This window comes from Octopus sinensis, linkage group LG10, assembly GCF_006345805.1.
Source record: "Octopus sinensis linkage group LG10, ASM634580v1, whole genome shotgun sequence".
NCBI lineage: Eukaryota > Metazoa > Mollusca > Cephalopoda > Octopoda > Octopodidae > Octopus > Octopus sinensis.
In genome coordinates, this window is record NC_043006.1 from 72,780,508 (window position 1) to 72,795,892 (window position 15,385).

General features: G+C 36.0%; 2 protein-coding genes across 7 annotated transcripts in view; one reads left to right on the plus strand and one right to left on the minus strand.

Annotated features, from left to right (window-relative positions):
• LOC115216727 overlaps positions 1 to 15,353 on the minus strand; it is a 44,118-nt gene extending 28,765 nt beyond the window's left edge. For 2 of the 4 annotated variants that reach the window (XM_036506809.1, XM_036506808.1), the window contains exon 1: positions 7,304 to 7,504. In XM_036506809.1, coding sequence (XP_036362702.1) covers positions 7,304 to 7,461 — 158 coding nt within the window. In that variant the 5' untranslated portion in view covers positions 7,462 to 7,504. Of the gene's footprint in view, positions 1 to 7,303; positions 7,505 to 11,164; positions 11,481 to 15,106 lie in introns of those variants that run through there. The other 2 variants (XM_036506810.1, XM_029786266.2) reach the window with 2 other exon arrangements.
• Positions 11,786 to 15,385, plus strand: part of LOC115216716 — a 118,537-nt gene continuing 114,937 nt past the window's right edge. Inside the window, exon 1 of one of the 3 annotated variants that reach the window (XM_029786254.2) lies at positions 11,786 to 12,120. The gene's annotated coding sequence lies outside the window, so the exon portion shown is untranslated. Of the gene's footprint in view, positions 12,121 to 14,334; positions 14,442 to 15,385 lie in introns of those variants that run through there. The other 2 variants (XM_029786255.2, XM_036506813.1) reach the window with 2 other exon arrangements.

Genomic DNA, 15,385 nt, shown 5'->3' on the forward strand with positions numbered 1-15,385 from the left:
AACAACACTGAACACCTTTTTGATCTCCATGTGTCTAACACACGTGGACATGCCTACAAAGTCAGAAAACAACACAGCTCCCATGACTTTCGGAAACATTTCTTCACGCTCAGAGTTGCTGAAGCATGGAATAAACTGCCTGCGTCAGTTGTTGACTGCCATGACACTGCATCCTTTAAGGCCCTCATGCTTTCCGAAATCCGTTGAAACTACACCTGATTATATATGCACTTTAGATGAGTTGTAGTGCACCTGAGCACTGTACACAATGTTTATTATTATTATTATTATTATTATATACATACATACATACATACATACATACATAGACATTATATAAACTGGCTTCTTTCAGTTTCATAATCCTCATTATCATAACCAAAGACATCACTGCCACTGACACCATCACCATCACCATCGTCATCATCATCCCTGTAATAATAATTATAACCATTATAATGGTTATAATGCCAGTGTGCATTCCTGTAACTTAGCGGTTTGGCAAAAGAGACCAATAGAATAAGTACTAGGCTTACAAGGAATAAGTCCTGGGAGCAATTTGCTCGAATAAAGGTGATGCTCCAGCATGGTTACAGTCAAATGACTGAAACAAGTAAAAGAATAAAAAAATATATATATATATATATGATGGGTTTCTTTCAGTTTTAATCTACCAAATCCTGTCACAAAGCTTTGGCCAAACCAGGGTTATAGTAAAAGACAAGGTGCCACACCATGGACCTGAACCCAAAACCATATGATTGTAAAGCAAACTTCTTACCACATTATATTATACACTATTTTTTCCCCAAAAATGTTTCAAAAAAAAAATTCCCCCTGGATCCTGTATGGGAAATTGGGCCTCTATTACAAGATTTAATGCATTAAAAACTTATTATCCTGGATATGTGCTCTTGAAATTGGGGTTTATTTAATAAGCCCATATGTCTTTTATGCCATTAAATACAGTAGTTAGTGGCAGAATAAGTTGAATGTTATGGAGCATCATCCCTCATGGCACTTCACTACATTTTTTTTTGACAATCTGAGTCAAAAACTGGCCAGAATTAACATGTCAACTTAAACTTTCATCCAACTCATGGTTAGTAAAATAAGGATCACTGAGTGCTGGGGTCAATTTTACTATTCTACCTTCAAAATTTGTGGTCTTGTGTGTATTCTGTTTTTGTTTTTTTTTTTGAAATCTTGTATACAATGCATACCTAGACATCATAAGAGGTTATTAAAAGGGTTGAAGCAATGAAGGATGGGCATCTAACCAAAAAATTCTGCTCCCTCAAACATGTCCTGTCTGCCCCATGCCAGCATGGAAAAGTTGATGCAAAAACAGTGCTGATGTGCTAATATTAGAAATCATAAAGGCAGTGAGCTGGCAGAATCATTAGTACACCAAGCAAAATGCTTAGTGGCGTTTCACCTGTCTGTATGTTCTGAGTTTAGATTCCACTGAGGTTGATAAGATAGGCACCAGTTGAGTACTGGATTACTCCTCCAACAAAGTTTATAGCATTGTGCCAAAATTTGAAACCTGTATTAGAAATCATAATTATTATAATGATGTTGATCATTCTTTTCTACTCTAGGCACAAGGTCCAAAATTTTTGGGGAGTGTGGGGGCGGGGCAGTCGATTAGATCGATCTCAGTATGCAACTGGTACTTAATTGACCCTGAAAGAATGAAAGGGAAAGTCAACCTTGGCGGAATTTGAACTCAGGACGTAACGACAGACGAAATACCTATTTCTTTACTACCCACAAGGGGCTAAACACAGAGAGAACAAACAAGGACAGACAAACGGATTAAGTCGATTATATTGACCCCAGTGCATAACTGGTACTTATTTAATCGACCCTGAAAGGATGAAAGGCAAAGTCGACCTTGGCGGAATATGAACTCAGAATGTAAAGACAGACGAAATACCGCAAAGCATTTCGCCCAGTGTGCTAACGATTCTGCCAGCTCACCGCTTTAATGATGATGATTATTATTACAGGACTAATGATGATGGTAGAGCGGTCGTAGTCAGTATTGTTGTCATGGTTGTGGTGGTCATGGTGGAGGTGGTGGTGGTAGTAATGGCATTGGAGATGACTACGACTATGATGATGATAATGATGATAATGATGATGATGGCAACATTTAATGAACTCTCCTTCCTCACTCTACCCCCTCCCTGCTCGCAATATTATTTATTTTCGCAAGCCAAGTAACAGCCACAAGAAGTGCTGAGAGACTTGAGTTTCTGTAAACACTCCGACAAGGCTCCAATTAAGTGTTCCATTGCTAACTCATACACTTGATTTACACAGGTGTATTGTCAAAGGTGACCTCAAGAAGAGGAGCAACGTGCCGGAAACAAAGCAGACCATCTTAGCAATAATCTTCCTTTGAGTAATACAGTCACAGAAATAGATTTTGATTTCATCATTATTCAAGGTATACTTATGTGGAACATATATACACACATATATACACACATATACATATAGATATTGATATGTGTGTGTGTGTATATTATATATTATACATACATATATATATATATATATATATATATATATTATATATATATATATATATACATATATATGAATATTATATATATAAGATCAAGGTCTAATATCTGTTCTTAACAGTTTAATATATATATGTGTGTGTGTGTGTGTGAGTGTGTGTCAGAGAGTATATATATGTGTGTGTATGTATTGTATGTATATGAAGGGTGTAACCAGGAATTTAACTGAGGAGTTTGTCATTAATAAAAATGAATCTGTCATTAGCCATCTAATTTGCAAAAAACACAAAACTAAAATGTTAGATAATAATTATATTTGCATAGAGTGATAAGGATAGGTTGGATTGCCTGAATCTGACTAATTTAGCCATAGCCAGGTGACTATGGCTAAGTGTGAGTAAAGTAGTAGACACACACACACACACACATATACATATGTACCAAAAAAGAAATAATTCATCGTCACTAAAAGTGACCAAGGATACAGTAGCACCAGCATTGCTAGATATAGGAGTTAAAGACCCCCTCAGCCACAGAAAGTCACATGTTCTATTTGAACTGACAGAGGAGTCAACAACTTTAATCCTATTTCTAGCAATGTTGGTATATATATATATATAGTTATCAGTAATAATATAGGGTGAAATTAATTAATTTGGAATAATCATTAATTTCACGAGGTAGATTTCGACATTTACATATAAATACATACATACATACATACATACATATATATATATAAATTAGAGAAAAACCACTATTATGCAATTTGTGCCAAATGACTTCCCTCTCTGTGTTTGGCCTCGTTACTATAGCAACAGTTCGGATACTTATTGATCAGACAACAAATATTTATATGTATGTGTGTCTGTGTTTCTCCCACCGCCATTGCTTGACACCCGATGTTGGAGTGTTTATGTCCCCTTAACTTAGTGGTTCAGCAAAAGAGAATAATAGAATAAGTATTAGGCTTACAAAGAATAAGTCCTGGGGTCAGTTTGTTCGACTAGAGGTGGTGCTCCAGCATGGCCACAGTCAAATGATTGAAACAAGTAACATAATAAAAGAATATACATTTATATATCATCATCGTCATCATTTAATGTCCATTTTCCATGCTGGCATGGGGTGGACGATTTGATAGGTGCTGGCCAGCTAGAGAGCAGCACAAGGTCCAATTGTCTGGTTTTTTTGTCTGCAAGGTCTCAACAGCTGGGTTCTCTTCCTGATGCCAACCACTTTACAGTGTGTACTGGATGCGTTTTACAAGGCATCATCACTAGTACTTTACATGTGGCATCAGCCATTTATATATGTTTTATGTAGCTGTTGGTTATGGCTGGTCAGAAGGTTACCATTGGTTTCTTCTCTGTTAATGCTCTTAGCAATATAGGCAACTCACAAGACCAGAGGCACATAACCTCTTTACTAATGCAAGTCAGAACAGGGACTTGGTCAGTACGTCAATCAAAATATTACTGCTCAAAATGACTTTTAGCCTGTGCTCTGTACAACTGATTGATATACAAGGGGGTGCTGAAAAGTTCCTGGCTCTGGGTAAAAGAAAATATAGGAGGATCAGTTTATTATGATTTTAGTCAACATATATGTATGCATATATGTCCTATGTATGACATTAAACTGCATCCAGTGATTAGGAACCAGCTCAGAGGTTCTGGAGTTATGGGAAGCATGGAGTTCATTCTGACTTGGTATGGTAGTAACTGCCAGGGTCTCATTATGGGTTGAATAGATTTCCCTGGAGTATAGGAGGCTTCATTATTTTTGATAAAGCCATGGGGAAGACAGCTCTTCAAGGAGAAAGATACTCTGACATAAAACTTGCAGTCATCTTGCAATGCACTGGAACCTACAGTGCACATCTTGCCTTGGGACCTGCTATGGTGACCAAGAGAGTGGCAAAAGTGTTGTACAAGCTTTTGTCCCTTAAATCCAATGGTATATAGATGTCTCACTATCATTTCATTTCTTGGTCCGTTTTGTATTTTATAAAGTTCTATAGTGATGGATGCATGACATGAAGAGTCATGTCTGTGCACATGCAAGGATGAAAGTAAATCTGTCTGTGCACATGCAAAGCTGAAAGTAAATCTGACAAGATGAGGTGTTAGCACACCGAGCGAAATGCTTAGTGGTATTTCATCTGCTGTTATGTTCTGAGTTCAAATTCTGCTGAGGTCAACTTTGCCTTTCATCATTTCAGGGTCAATAAACTAAGTACCAGTTATGCACTGGGGTCGATGTAATCGACTTAATCCCTTTGTCTGTCTTTGTTTGTCCCCTCTATGTTTAGCTCCTTGTGAGCAATAAAAAAAAAAGATGAGGCAATCATATATATGTGTGTGTGTGTGTTTGTGTCCTTGCTTTGATATTGTATAATAGTTGTAAGCAAGTATCACTATCATATAAGGGGTGTCATTTGTTTCCAAACATCCATGAAAACATGTCTAGTCTTGGAGAAATATGACCTTGTTTGGACACAAGTGAGGGTTGGTGACAGGAAGAACATCTCTAGCTATAGAAAATCTGCCCTGGTGAATTCAGTCTGACCCATGCAACCATAGAGAATGAAGACATTAAAAGCATGGTGATGATGGTGATGATGATGATGATGACGACGACGACGACAGAATCTATGTATTATCCTTATTGATTACTCATTAGTTTAATCTTAACACTTACTAATTCAAGTAATTGTTTTAAATGTAATACTGGCCTTCAAAAGCAAGGCCAATATTACATTCTGGCCTTGATACTAAAGGCTGACAACAGTAATTCCATGGTATGTGTGTCAGCCAGATATAACAAATATTTAATATATCATCATTATCAAAGAAAAATGTAATATTATTATAGAGATCTTAACTCATTGATACACATTAGTTAGCATAAACAAGAGATATAATTTATTTCTGTCATGCCATCCTGAACATAATGACATGCCTCACTGATGTAAAATGTATGTAATATGTACTCTTGATATTTAGGTTTAAAAATCTGGGAAACAAAGTGCTTATACATAATGTACACACACATACATACAGGGGTTGGACAAAATAATGGAAACACCTAGCATCATTTTTTTGAAATATCTATAAAACCGTCAAAAGCTTGTTTATTTTTATGTTTTTTGATTAATTATTAGTGTTGCTTAATATGTTTTGCTAAAATTGCTGTTTCTTTTCAGATATCATCAGGAAAAGGTAATTAAAATTCATTAAAATGACAGATCTATTGGACTTTCAAAGAGGTCAAATTATTGGTGCTCATATGGCAGGTGCTAGCGTAATGAAAACAACTAAAATATTTGGTGCATCGAGAAGTAATGTCAGCCTTTAAGAAAGAGGGAAAAACCTCCTCATCGAAACAAAACTCCAGAAGAAAACCAAAACTTTCAGATGGGGACCGTCGAACTCTTCACAAAAAATACAGCTCCCAAAATTACTTCAGAGCTTAATGACCACCTCGAGAACCCAGTTTCCACAAAAACTGTTCACTAGGTCCTACACAAAGCTGGATTTCACCAGAGGGCTGCAATCAGAAAACCATTACTTTCAAAAACAAATGTTGCAAAGTGTTTAGAGTGGAGTAAAAAACCTACAGAATTGGTCCCTAGAGCAGTGGAAGAATGTTATTTATGTAGATGAGTCATCCTTTATCTTATTTCCGACCACCAGCTGAGGATACGTGTGGAGGCGGTCAAAAGCAGCATTTGACCCAGACTGCCTTCTTTCAACTGTTAAACATGAGGAGGATCTGTGATGATCTGGCGGGGGGGGGGCTATATCTTGGAAATCCGCCAGCTCAATGGTTTCCCTTCATGGCAGAATTAATAGTCAAGACTATTTAAGCATTTTATCTGATCAAATTCATCCTATGGTTGCGGAACTGTTTCCAGAGGGGAAATGCAATCTTTCAGGATGATAATGCACCAATTCACACAGCTAAAGTTGTTACAGAATAGCATGAGGAACATTCTAGTGAAGCTGAACATTTTATCTGGCCACCACAGTCCCCAGATCACAATACTATTGAACATTTATGGTGCATTTTTGAAAAACAAGTAAGGAGTCGATATCCTCCACCATCAACACTACAAGAACTGGAGACTGTTTTAGCTGAAAACTATTAAAACTTTGTACAAGTCCATACTTCATACAATTCAAGCTGTAATTACTGTCACAGGCAGTCCTACCCCATATTGAAATAAATTTTAAGGTGTTTCCATTATTTTGTCCAACCCCTGTACGTATGTCTGTCTGCCTATCTATCTATCTATCTATCTATCTATCTATCTATCTATCTATCTATCTATCTATCTATCTATCTACATATCAGCACACACACACAAGAATATCTTGTAAACAAACTAATGGTTTGTTATTGGGTTAGTATTCTACAGACACTAAAGGAATTCTAAAACACAGATAACCTGTGACAACAACTAAGAAAATTGGGTTACCCAATTTTCTAAGCTGTTGTCACAGCCTATCTGTGTTGGAAAATTATTCTAGTTTCTGTAGAATACACACACACACACATGCACAAATACAGATTTATATATATATATATATATATATATACACATACAAACACACGCACTCAAACATACACAGACATTTATGTGTGTGTGTGTATATATATATATATATATATATACATACACACACATACATACACATGCACTCACATATACACACACATGCTTGTATGTATTTGTGTATATATGTAAATATATATTATACCTGTGGACATCTTTAAAGAAAATGAATCTTTTATGCTCCGCTGGATGTGCAATGTCAGTGTTCATGTACAGCAGAGTGTAAACGTCTTGAGAAGAAAATTGGGCATAAGAGGCATCAGATGTGGTGTGCAAGAGAGATGACTGCATTGGTATGGTCATGTGATGCGTATGGATGAGGAAAGCTGCATAAAGAAGTACTGATCTCTAACTGAGGATGGAACTTGTAGAAGAGGTAGACCCAAGAAGACATGGGACAAGGTAGTGAAAGATGTTCTTCAAATGTGGGGTCTTATGAAGTCTATGAGTAGTGATCATGATCTTTGGTGATTTGCAGTGATTAAGAAGACTTGGCAAGCCAAGTGAAATCATAGTTGTGACTGGTGCCGGGGACATGTAACAGCACCTGTTACAGTGACGCATAAAAGGCACCCACTACACTCTGAGTGGTTGGTATTAGGAAAGGCATCCAGAAATAGAAGCCAAGCCAAAGTCTGACTGGATCCAGGTGGTGCAGCTCTCAGGCTTGTCTGTTCCTGTAAAACCATCTAACCCATGCCAGCATGGAAAGCAAATGTTAAATGATGATGATGATGATATATATATATACATACATATATATTCATACATAGATATATATGTATGTATATCATCATCATCATTATCCTTAATGTCTGCTTTCCATGCTGGTATGGGTTGGACGGTTTGACTGAAGACTGGTGAGCCAGAGGCTGCACCAGGCTCAATCTGATCTGGCAAATGTTCTACAGCTGGATGCCCTTCCTAACGCCAACCACTCTAAGAGTGTAGTGGGTGCTTTTCGTGCCACCGGCACGTGGGCCAGTCAGGCGGTTCTGGCAATGACCACACTTGAATGTTGTTTTTCACATGCCACTAGCACATGTGCCGGTAAGGTGATGCTGGCAATGATCATGCTTGAATGGAGCTTTTCATGTCTCACTGGCATGAGAGCCAATCTGTGGCCTGACAATGATCATGCTTGGTTGTGCTTTTAATGTTCCACTGGCATGAGTGCCAATCAGGCGGTACTCTCATCGGCTACATCAGCGATTTTGATTTGTTTACATTTGCCTCAATAGGTCTTCGCAAGCAAGTATATTTATGTATTATAATATATATATATATATACACATCCATATGTACGCATGAATATACATATTTGTATATAAACATATACATATCTACATACACATACACAGCAAGTCTCTGCACAATTTGCCAATGAAATTCTAGTCATAGTGTATTGGCCAACTTGAGCCTAAGGTAGAAGATACCTCTGTAAGTTGGCATTGAGGAGATGGATTTGAAAACCATGTGGTTGCCAAGTGATTTTCTAAAACCACACAGCATAAAAAAGGATAATGATATATAACAGATCTGAGGCATAAATTTACAAATTCAGGGAAGGATTGTAGCCAATTGGAATCCACCCCTGTAATTGGTTGATGCTTATTTTATTGTCATCAGGTTGATTGATAAGTGGCAGAAGTTGACCTTGGAAATAATTGAACTCAGAAATGTAGCATAATACCACATGAGTAATGAAATACCCTCTCTCTGCTAATTCTATCATTCATCGCTATTGTATCTAGCATTTATAATGTAGGCTATGCGCTTCCAGCAAGTATGTGTGAAGAGTTGTCATATTGATTTCAAATTTTGGCACAAGGCCAATAATTCCAGGGGAAGGGGTAAGCTGATTAGAGTGACCCCAGTGTTCAACTGCTACTTATTTTATTGACCTTGAAAAGATAAAAGGCAAAGTCAACCTCAATGAAATTTGAATGCAGAACATGAAGATGGATGAACTGTTGCTGTGCATTCTACCTGGGGTGCAAACGATTCTGCCAGCTCTCTGCTTTAGGAAGAGTCATCAATATTGCTAAGAATAGGGTGGGGAAAAATTTAGTTATTGGATCTCCAGTAGATCCAGTTGTATGAAAGCAGTACAGGTAGGCATGTTGGAGGAAGGGAAATTTAAAGTATTAGAGATGCTTGTTGTTAGTGTCTTTCACTGTTATTTTGTGACATTGGAAGTGGATGCAATTGGGTGGTAGTTGGTAGAGTATGAGGAATTGCCTTCAAGGGAATGGGACACACTGTAGCATGTTTAAAAAAAAAGCAGACTAGAATGAGGAAAAGAAAGACTAAAGAATCTGATCCAGTAACTTTGTTAGTTTGAAGCACTTGGAGGTACTTTTGTGTTTGACATGTGTGATTATGTATCTTGTGGAAGATTTTTTATTTAATGAGTGCAAAGATTTCCCTAGATGGATGCAAAGTGGTTAGCAAATGTAGTGACTTTCTCTAATGGAGTAATGCTTGCAGACATTGCTGTCTTGAAACATGGGTATACAGGGTAGTTGCCTGGCAACTCCTTCACGAATCTAGGGGCCCAATGCTAATCTATGTATGTTGTAGTTGTGTATGTAGGGACCCGATACACTGCTTTGCCAGTGGGGCCTATAATGTTTTTAAAATGGCTCTGCTTACAGAACTATAATGGTTGAGAAACAGAGGAAATGACAGAGATTAATTTTGGCAAGAGACCAAAAGGGGTGATTGCAGTGAGAAGTGAGTGTTGTGTGTGTGTGTGTGTGTGAGAGAGAGAGTTGGTTCAATGCCTGTAGGCGTTGTTTGTGGTGCAGATGAGTTCTTGTTTTAGGAGTTCTGGAAATCTTGTTTTAGGTAAAATCCATCTAGTTTGTAGGATGAGTGTGAGTGTGTGTATGTGTGTGTGAGAGAGAGAGAGAGAGAGAGAGTGAAAGATGGATAGATAGGGAGAAAGTGACTGAGAGAGAGGGAGAGAGAGAGAGAATGATAGAAAGAGAAATAGAGTGAGAAAGAGAAAGTGAATGAAAGAAAGAGTTACAGAAATAGGGAGAGAGAGAGAAAGAGAGAATGAGAAATTGAGAGAGACGGACGGACAGACAGAGAGATAGATGGAGAGCGAGAGAGAGAGAGAGATTTCTCTTAGCGTTGTGTATGCAATAATCGATTTAACAAACTTTCAAGGACACTTCTATGTAGTTATTTGATCAGAAAAAAACCCAAATGACCCTGAATTTACACTTTATCTTCTTAAAAACGGTACGGGGGCAATCTTTCGTCTCTAGTAGACCTTTCCGTCGATTTCCGTAAAGAAATTTTTTTTTTTTACATATGGGCTTGCGGGAACTTTTGAAGTAATGAGAGCGAAAGAGACTAAGAGAAAACGATTGTATGACGAGGGAAGTTCTTTTGAAGTTACCGTCCAGGGGAAGCATTGATGTGTGTGTGTGTGTGTTTGATGGGGTGTGGGAGACAGACAGTATGTTGTGTAGTGTGTGTGAAGAGACAGAGTAATGTGTGAAAGAAAGAGATAACTGAAATTTTTTACTCGGTGTATGTGTATATGTATGTATATTACTTCAAAAGTTCCCGCAAGCCCATATGTAAAAAAAAAATTTTTTTACGGAAATCGACGGAAAGGTCTACTAGAGACGAAAGATCGCCGGTACGGGCGTATTAGTTAATGGTCATTTCTGAAATGTTACTGATCAGAGACTTGCTCCGTTTGGGGGTGATCTGAAGTTTAACAACTTGAACTAGCATCACAAATTTAAAATACTAACGTATTTCGGAGTTTTTTTTTAAGTATAAAAGTGAAATAAATGTAAAGATGATGTAGAGATCGTAAATATCTTTCAAATATTTTGTCGATATTTCTCTTTGTATTTCATAAACTCCAAGTTAAAGAAAACGTCACTTTATAAATCATTTAAAGAGACAGCATTCAATTAGCTATATTCAAATATATCATTTATGTTTACGATACGTAATATTAAGTATATACACAACTTACACTGCATTTGAATCACTTTCCAACCGAAAGGGAACAACATCCAAACAGCGAAATCATGAAAACATATAAACCAGCTTCCAATATTTGTCACTGTACGTCATTGTGTGTATACAAAAACCATAGCAACCAGAGCACTACTGGTCTGCCCTTTCAATACACAATTAACTGATACGTATGAATGTCGTCACCTATAATAATTCCATTCATAGCCAGGATGCATTATAAGGAACATAAAACGATGTTGAAGGGAACGTCCTCAAATCGGCGAAATAATGAGGACGTATATGAAACTTTTCCCGATGTTTGTCTCTTAATTTTACATAGCAACGATAGTATTACCCACACACCTAATCCCTCCCACTTCTTTCACACTTTCATTTTCTGTTTGTTGTTGTTATGCCCTAACCGAGCAAACGAATCATCCTATACATTCTAGCCTTGGCTTATCCCGTCTTTTCAGGGGTATGTTTAAGACTATCTTATCTTATGTGTCTTTTTTCTTTTTTATGACGGTAGTAAGTTGAGAGAGATTCGGTTGCTATGTTTAGCATTTCAAGCAACCACGTTATTGGCTCTATATATTGCTTCCGGGTCATTGTCGCTTACACAGAGGTTACTGAAGGATAGGTCAGGGCGACGTAGCTTTATAATGCCACCCCCCTCCTTCTTGTATCCACATTCCACTTAAAAGTTCTGTCTATTCAGCACACTGGCTGAGTCGTGTTACTTAATTGCTTCAGCTCTTCCTTCGCCGGCTGTTCACTCTAGTCATACCACTACAACCATCACCACGATCAAAGTAACGCCGTTAAATAATTTGCGCACACGTATAAACTTTTTATTTTTACCATCTTTTTTGTGGATATAACATACTTTTTGTCCATAAACGCATTCGTGACTATAAACTATTTTTTTTTCAACCGATTGCAAATATATTGTATTTTGAGCGGGATAAGGTAAGTTTTCAACGGCCCCTTCATATTCTGATAATCGTATTGTTGACATTAATAATACTTTACAACTTTAAAACAACTTTTATTTTTCATGCCGGTTATTGGTTTTCATTAATTCAAAGATTATATTAGCTGAATGATATTTTCTTGTGCATTTGAAGTTATAACAAATGTCTTAGATTATTTATATGTGAACTAGGAGAAAATACGTTAGATTTTGGCGGGATTTTCATCTAGATTTTAGAAAGTAAATTTTCAAAATCGTCCTGTCATGTAAAATTATTTTTAAAGGAATTAATCGCGGGCCCGTTTATTTCATATATAGTTTCATTGTTTTTATTTGCCTAGTTTAAAACTAGATTGGCGATTTCTTTATTATCTGTCTAATTAAATGTAATTAAGCATTTAGATGGAATTAACAGATGTTACTGCAGTGTGGCACAAGTCTGTCTTAACGGTACATTCTTCGATTATAAAATGAAAACATGATTGACATAATAAATTTAAAAGTAAATTTGAATTAGTCCTGGGTTTTAATTAATTTTCAAAAATGTAAAAAAAAAAAAATAAAACAACAAAAACAGTTACTAGTTTGTAAATATCCAAGTATTGAATTGATTGGGATAAATTGTAGGTATTTATGTTGTTGTTCACTGATTTATGCACGTGGGAAATTTATATTTAATTTTATCTCTTCGGACCAAACAAGGTTGTAAGTAAAATAGAGTCTGAAAAAGTTCCTCTAGATCGGATCAAATAACACAAGACTCAGTCGTTACTGCAATGAGTGAAATGACAAAATGTGATGTTAAAAAGTAAATAACTGTTTCATTTCATTTAGAAAATGTAGGCCGATCTTTGTCGTCATCACTTGAGATAAACTTCATCAACTATAAAGTTTTTATCCTAGATAAAGATCGCTGGTTCATTAAACCATCATACTATTTCTAATATATTCTTTGTCTTTTTTCTAGCATAATTATGCCCTTTTTCACCACGTAAAGCTTTTTCACAGCTGTACATAAATAGTCCATGTAACTCTTTCTTCCACAATGTATGGGCTGTAACATAACCTCATTATATTATTAAACTAGTTATCAACTATTTGATTCTCCTTCCCAATTAAGTAATCATAATTGTTTATTTTATTACATACTTTTGAAGAAAGAAAAAAAAATTATATTTGGTCACTTCAACTTGTTGAGATTTCTCGTACCTGTAAGCGAAAAACTTTCCTCAAACAGCTCTAAGTTTATTTTTATCCATGCCCTTTTAAAGTTAACCGTAATTATTTACTGCAAAAGTCTTCCTTTCTATTTTTACTTGTATTAGCACAAAGATTAATATTTTTAACCGAAGTTATAATCGAAGCTAATGTTCATTTTATTATTTACAGTTTGCCTTTTTAATAGTAGGCAGGTCTGATGTTTTGGCAGTTATCCATTCATTATTATTCAACTGTTTATTTATAGAAGTTTAAAAAAAAATTAAGTTGTACAATTTATGGTGTTCGCTAAAAGAAAATTTAAAATTTAATGGAACAAAGTCCCAATGAATTGACTTTATTTTATTAAAATAAACCATATAAAGTTGGTAAAATTATTATTGTGACTATAGAGTAACTGTCAGTGGAATATTACAATATTAACACTTGATATGAATTAAACCTCGGGTAGAATGTGTAGGAATGGTATCAAAAATATATTTTGCTAATGTTTATTTAAGTTTTCATAGATATTAAAATTGTATAGTTGTTTGTAGTGCATCAGTCAAGTTAATCCATATGGCAATTTTTGAAACTTTTTGCTACATTCACTCATAACACACACACGTATACATGTGTCTGTTGTTTAGCCCCAGGCAAACTGATCAAGCTGACCTTTGAGCAAAAACATTCCAACCGTGAATTTCTCGTCGTTTTAGCGGTAGCTGGGTTTACATTGTCTCACGTTCTCCTCTCACTTTCTTTAAAAAAAATTATTATTCTTTTTAAAATTTGGTTTGGTGTAATCTGATGGAGACAGCGGCTGTTTCTTACAAGTCAGATAGCGGCGATCTTTTAGCCCAGATAGCTACCACGTAGGAAGCTTCTGAGGTGCCGCAATGTTGTCAATCATGTTTGGAACATTGCCTAAAATAAATGAAAAATTTCTAAAACTTCTTTTAAAAAAAGAATAGCATTTCCCCACTTTTTTTTCCTTTATGTATCATGAGTGACAGTCCTCTGTAAAAATACAAAAAGTTCGCTAAGTAGAACTTATTTGTATTTACTTTTAGTTTTCGAGGACTGCCAGTAGTTTCTCCTTAACTTCTGATGCTTTACTGTGAGTAAATATACCGACCGTTTTCTTTAAATATATAAGTTCTCTCATGTATCACGTTTTCTATTTTGATTGTTTCCTGTCAGATTATGTGATTGATTCTTAATAGTTTAGAAACTTTTTCTAGTACCCCACACTTCTATCAGTAAATCTTTCACCACCTCCAAATGTCTAAACTACATTCAAATCCAGACCATTTGATATTTAAGTTAATTGGGATAATCGAGCAAATTAGCTGAGAAACAATGTTATTCTGACATTGATGGTGAGACTCAACAAGTGAAATTGCAATCTCTTCCTTTAATTTTATTGCAAATATTTGTTAATAAGGGAATTATTGTTGTTTCACAGTAGTTGTGTTTAAATTGTTCTCAATTTCTCTTGTTATACAAAGTTTGATAGAAGTTTTATAAAAGTTGCGAACCGATCATGTTTAGTACTTCTTTCTCTCTGAAGTATTTACTTTTTTTTCTCCAGTTCTAACATAATTAACGGGCCAGAAGCTGATCTGGGGTAGAGAGGGCATTATAATTTCCTTTTAACGTTTTTTTATGTTTCTTTTCATGCTGACACACACACATATGGAATGACTGAAAACCCAGAATTTGTAAAACATATCACCTAGAATTTATGGGCGATATATTTTACATATGAATGAAAGCACTTGCATTTAAATAGCCTATTTTTCTTCGGCGCAGAGGAGCACAATATCTGATAAAATTTTAAATTTAAAATCGGGTTCATCTGAGGTGGTTCATACCTCTCAGTGAAATTTTCCCTTTTTATTTTGTTTTAGACGAAGGTGTGTGATTTTTGGAAGATCTGGTTGCTTTTCCGAGCAGTTCAAGCGATCACATCGAGGGCCCCTCATTTGGTTCGCGAAACCTAGAGTCCCTACGTGGTAGCTCGACCCGCTAGAAATTGCAACCAAATCAACCTCATATTAA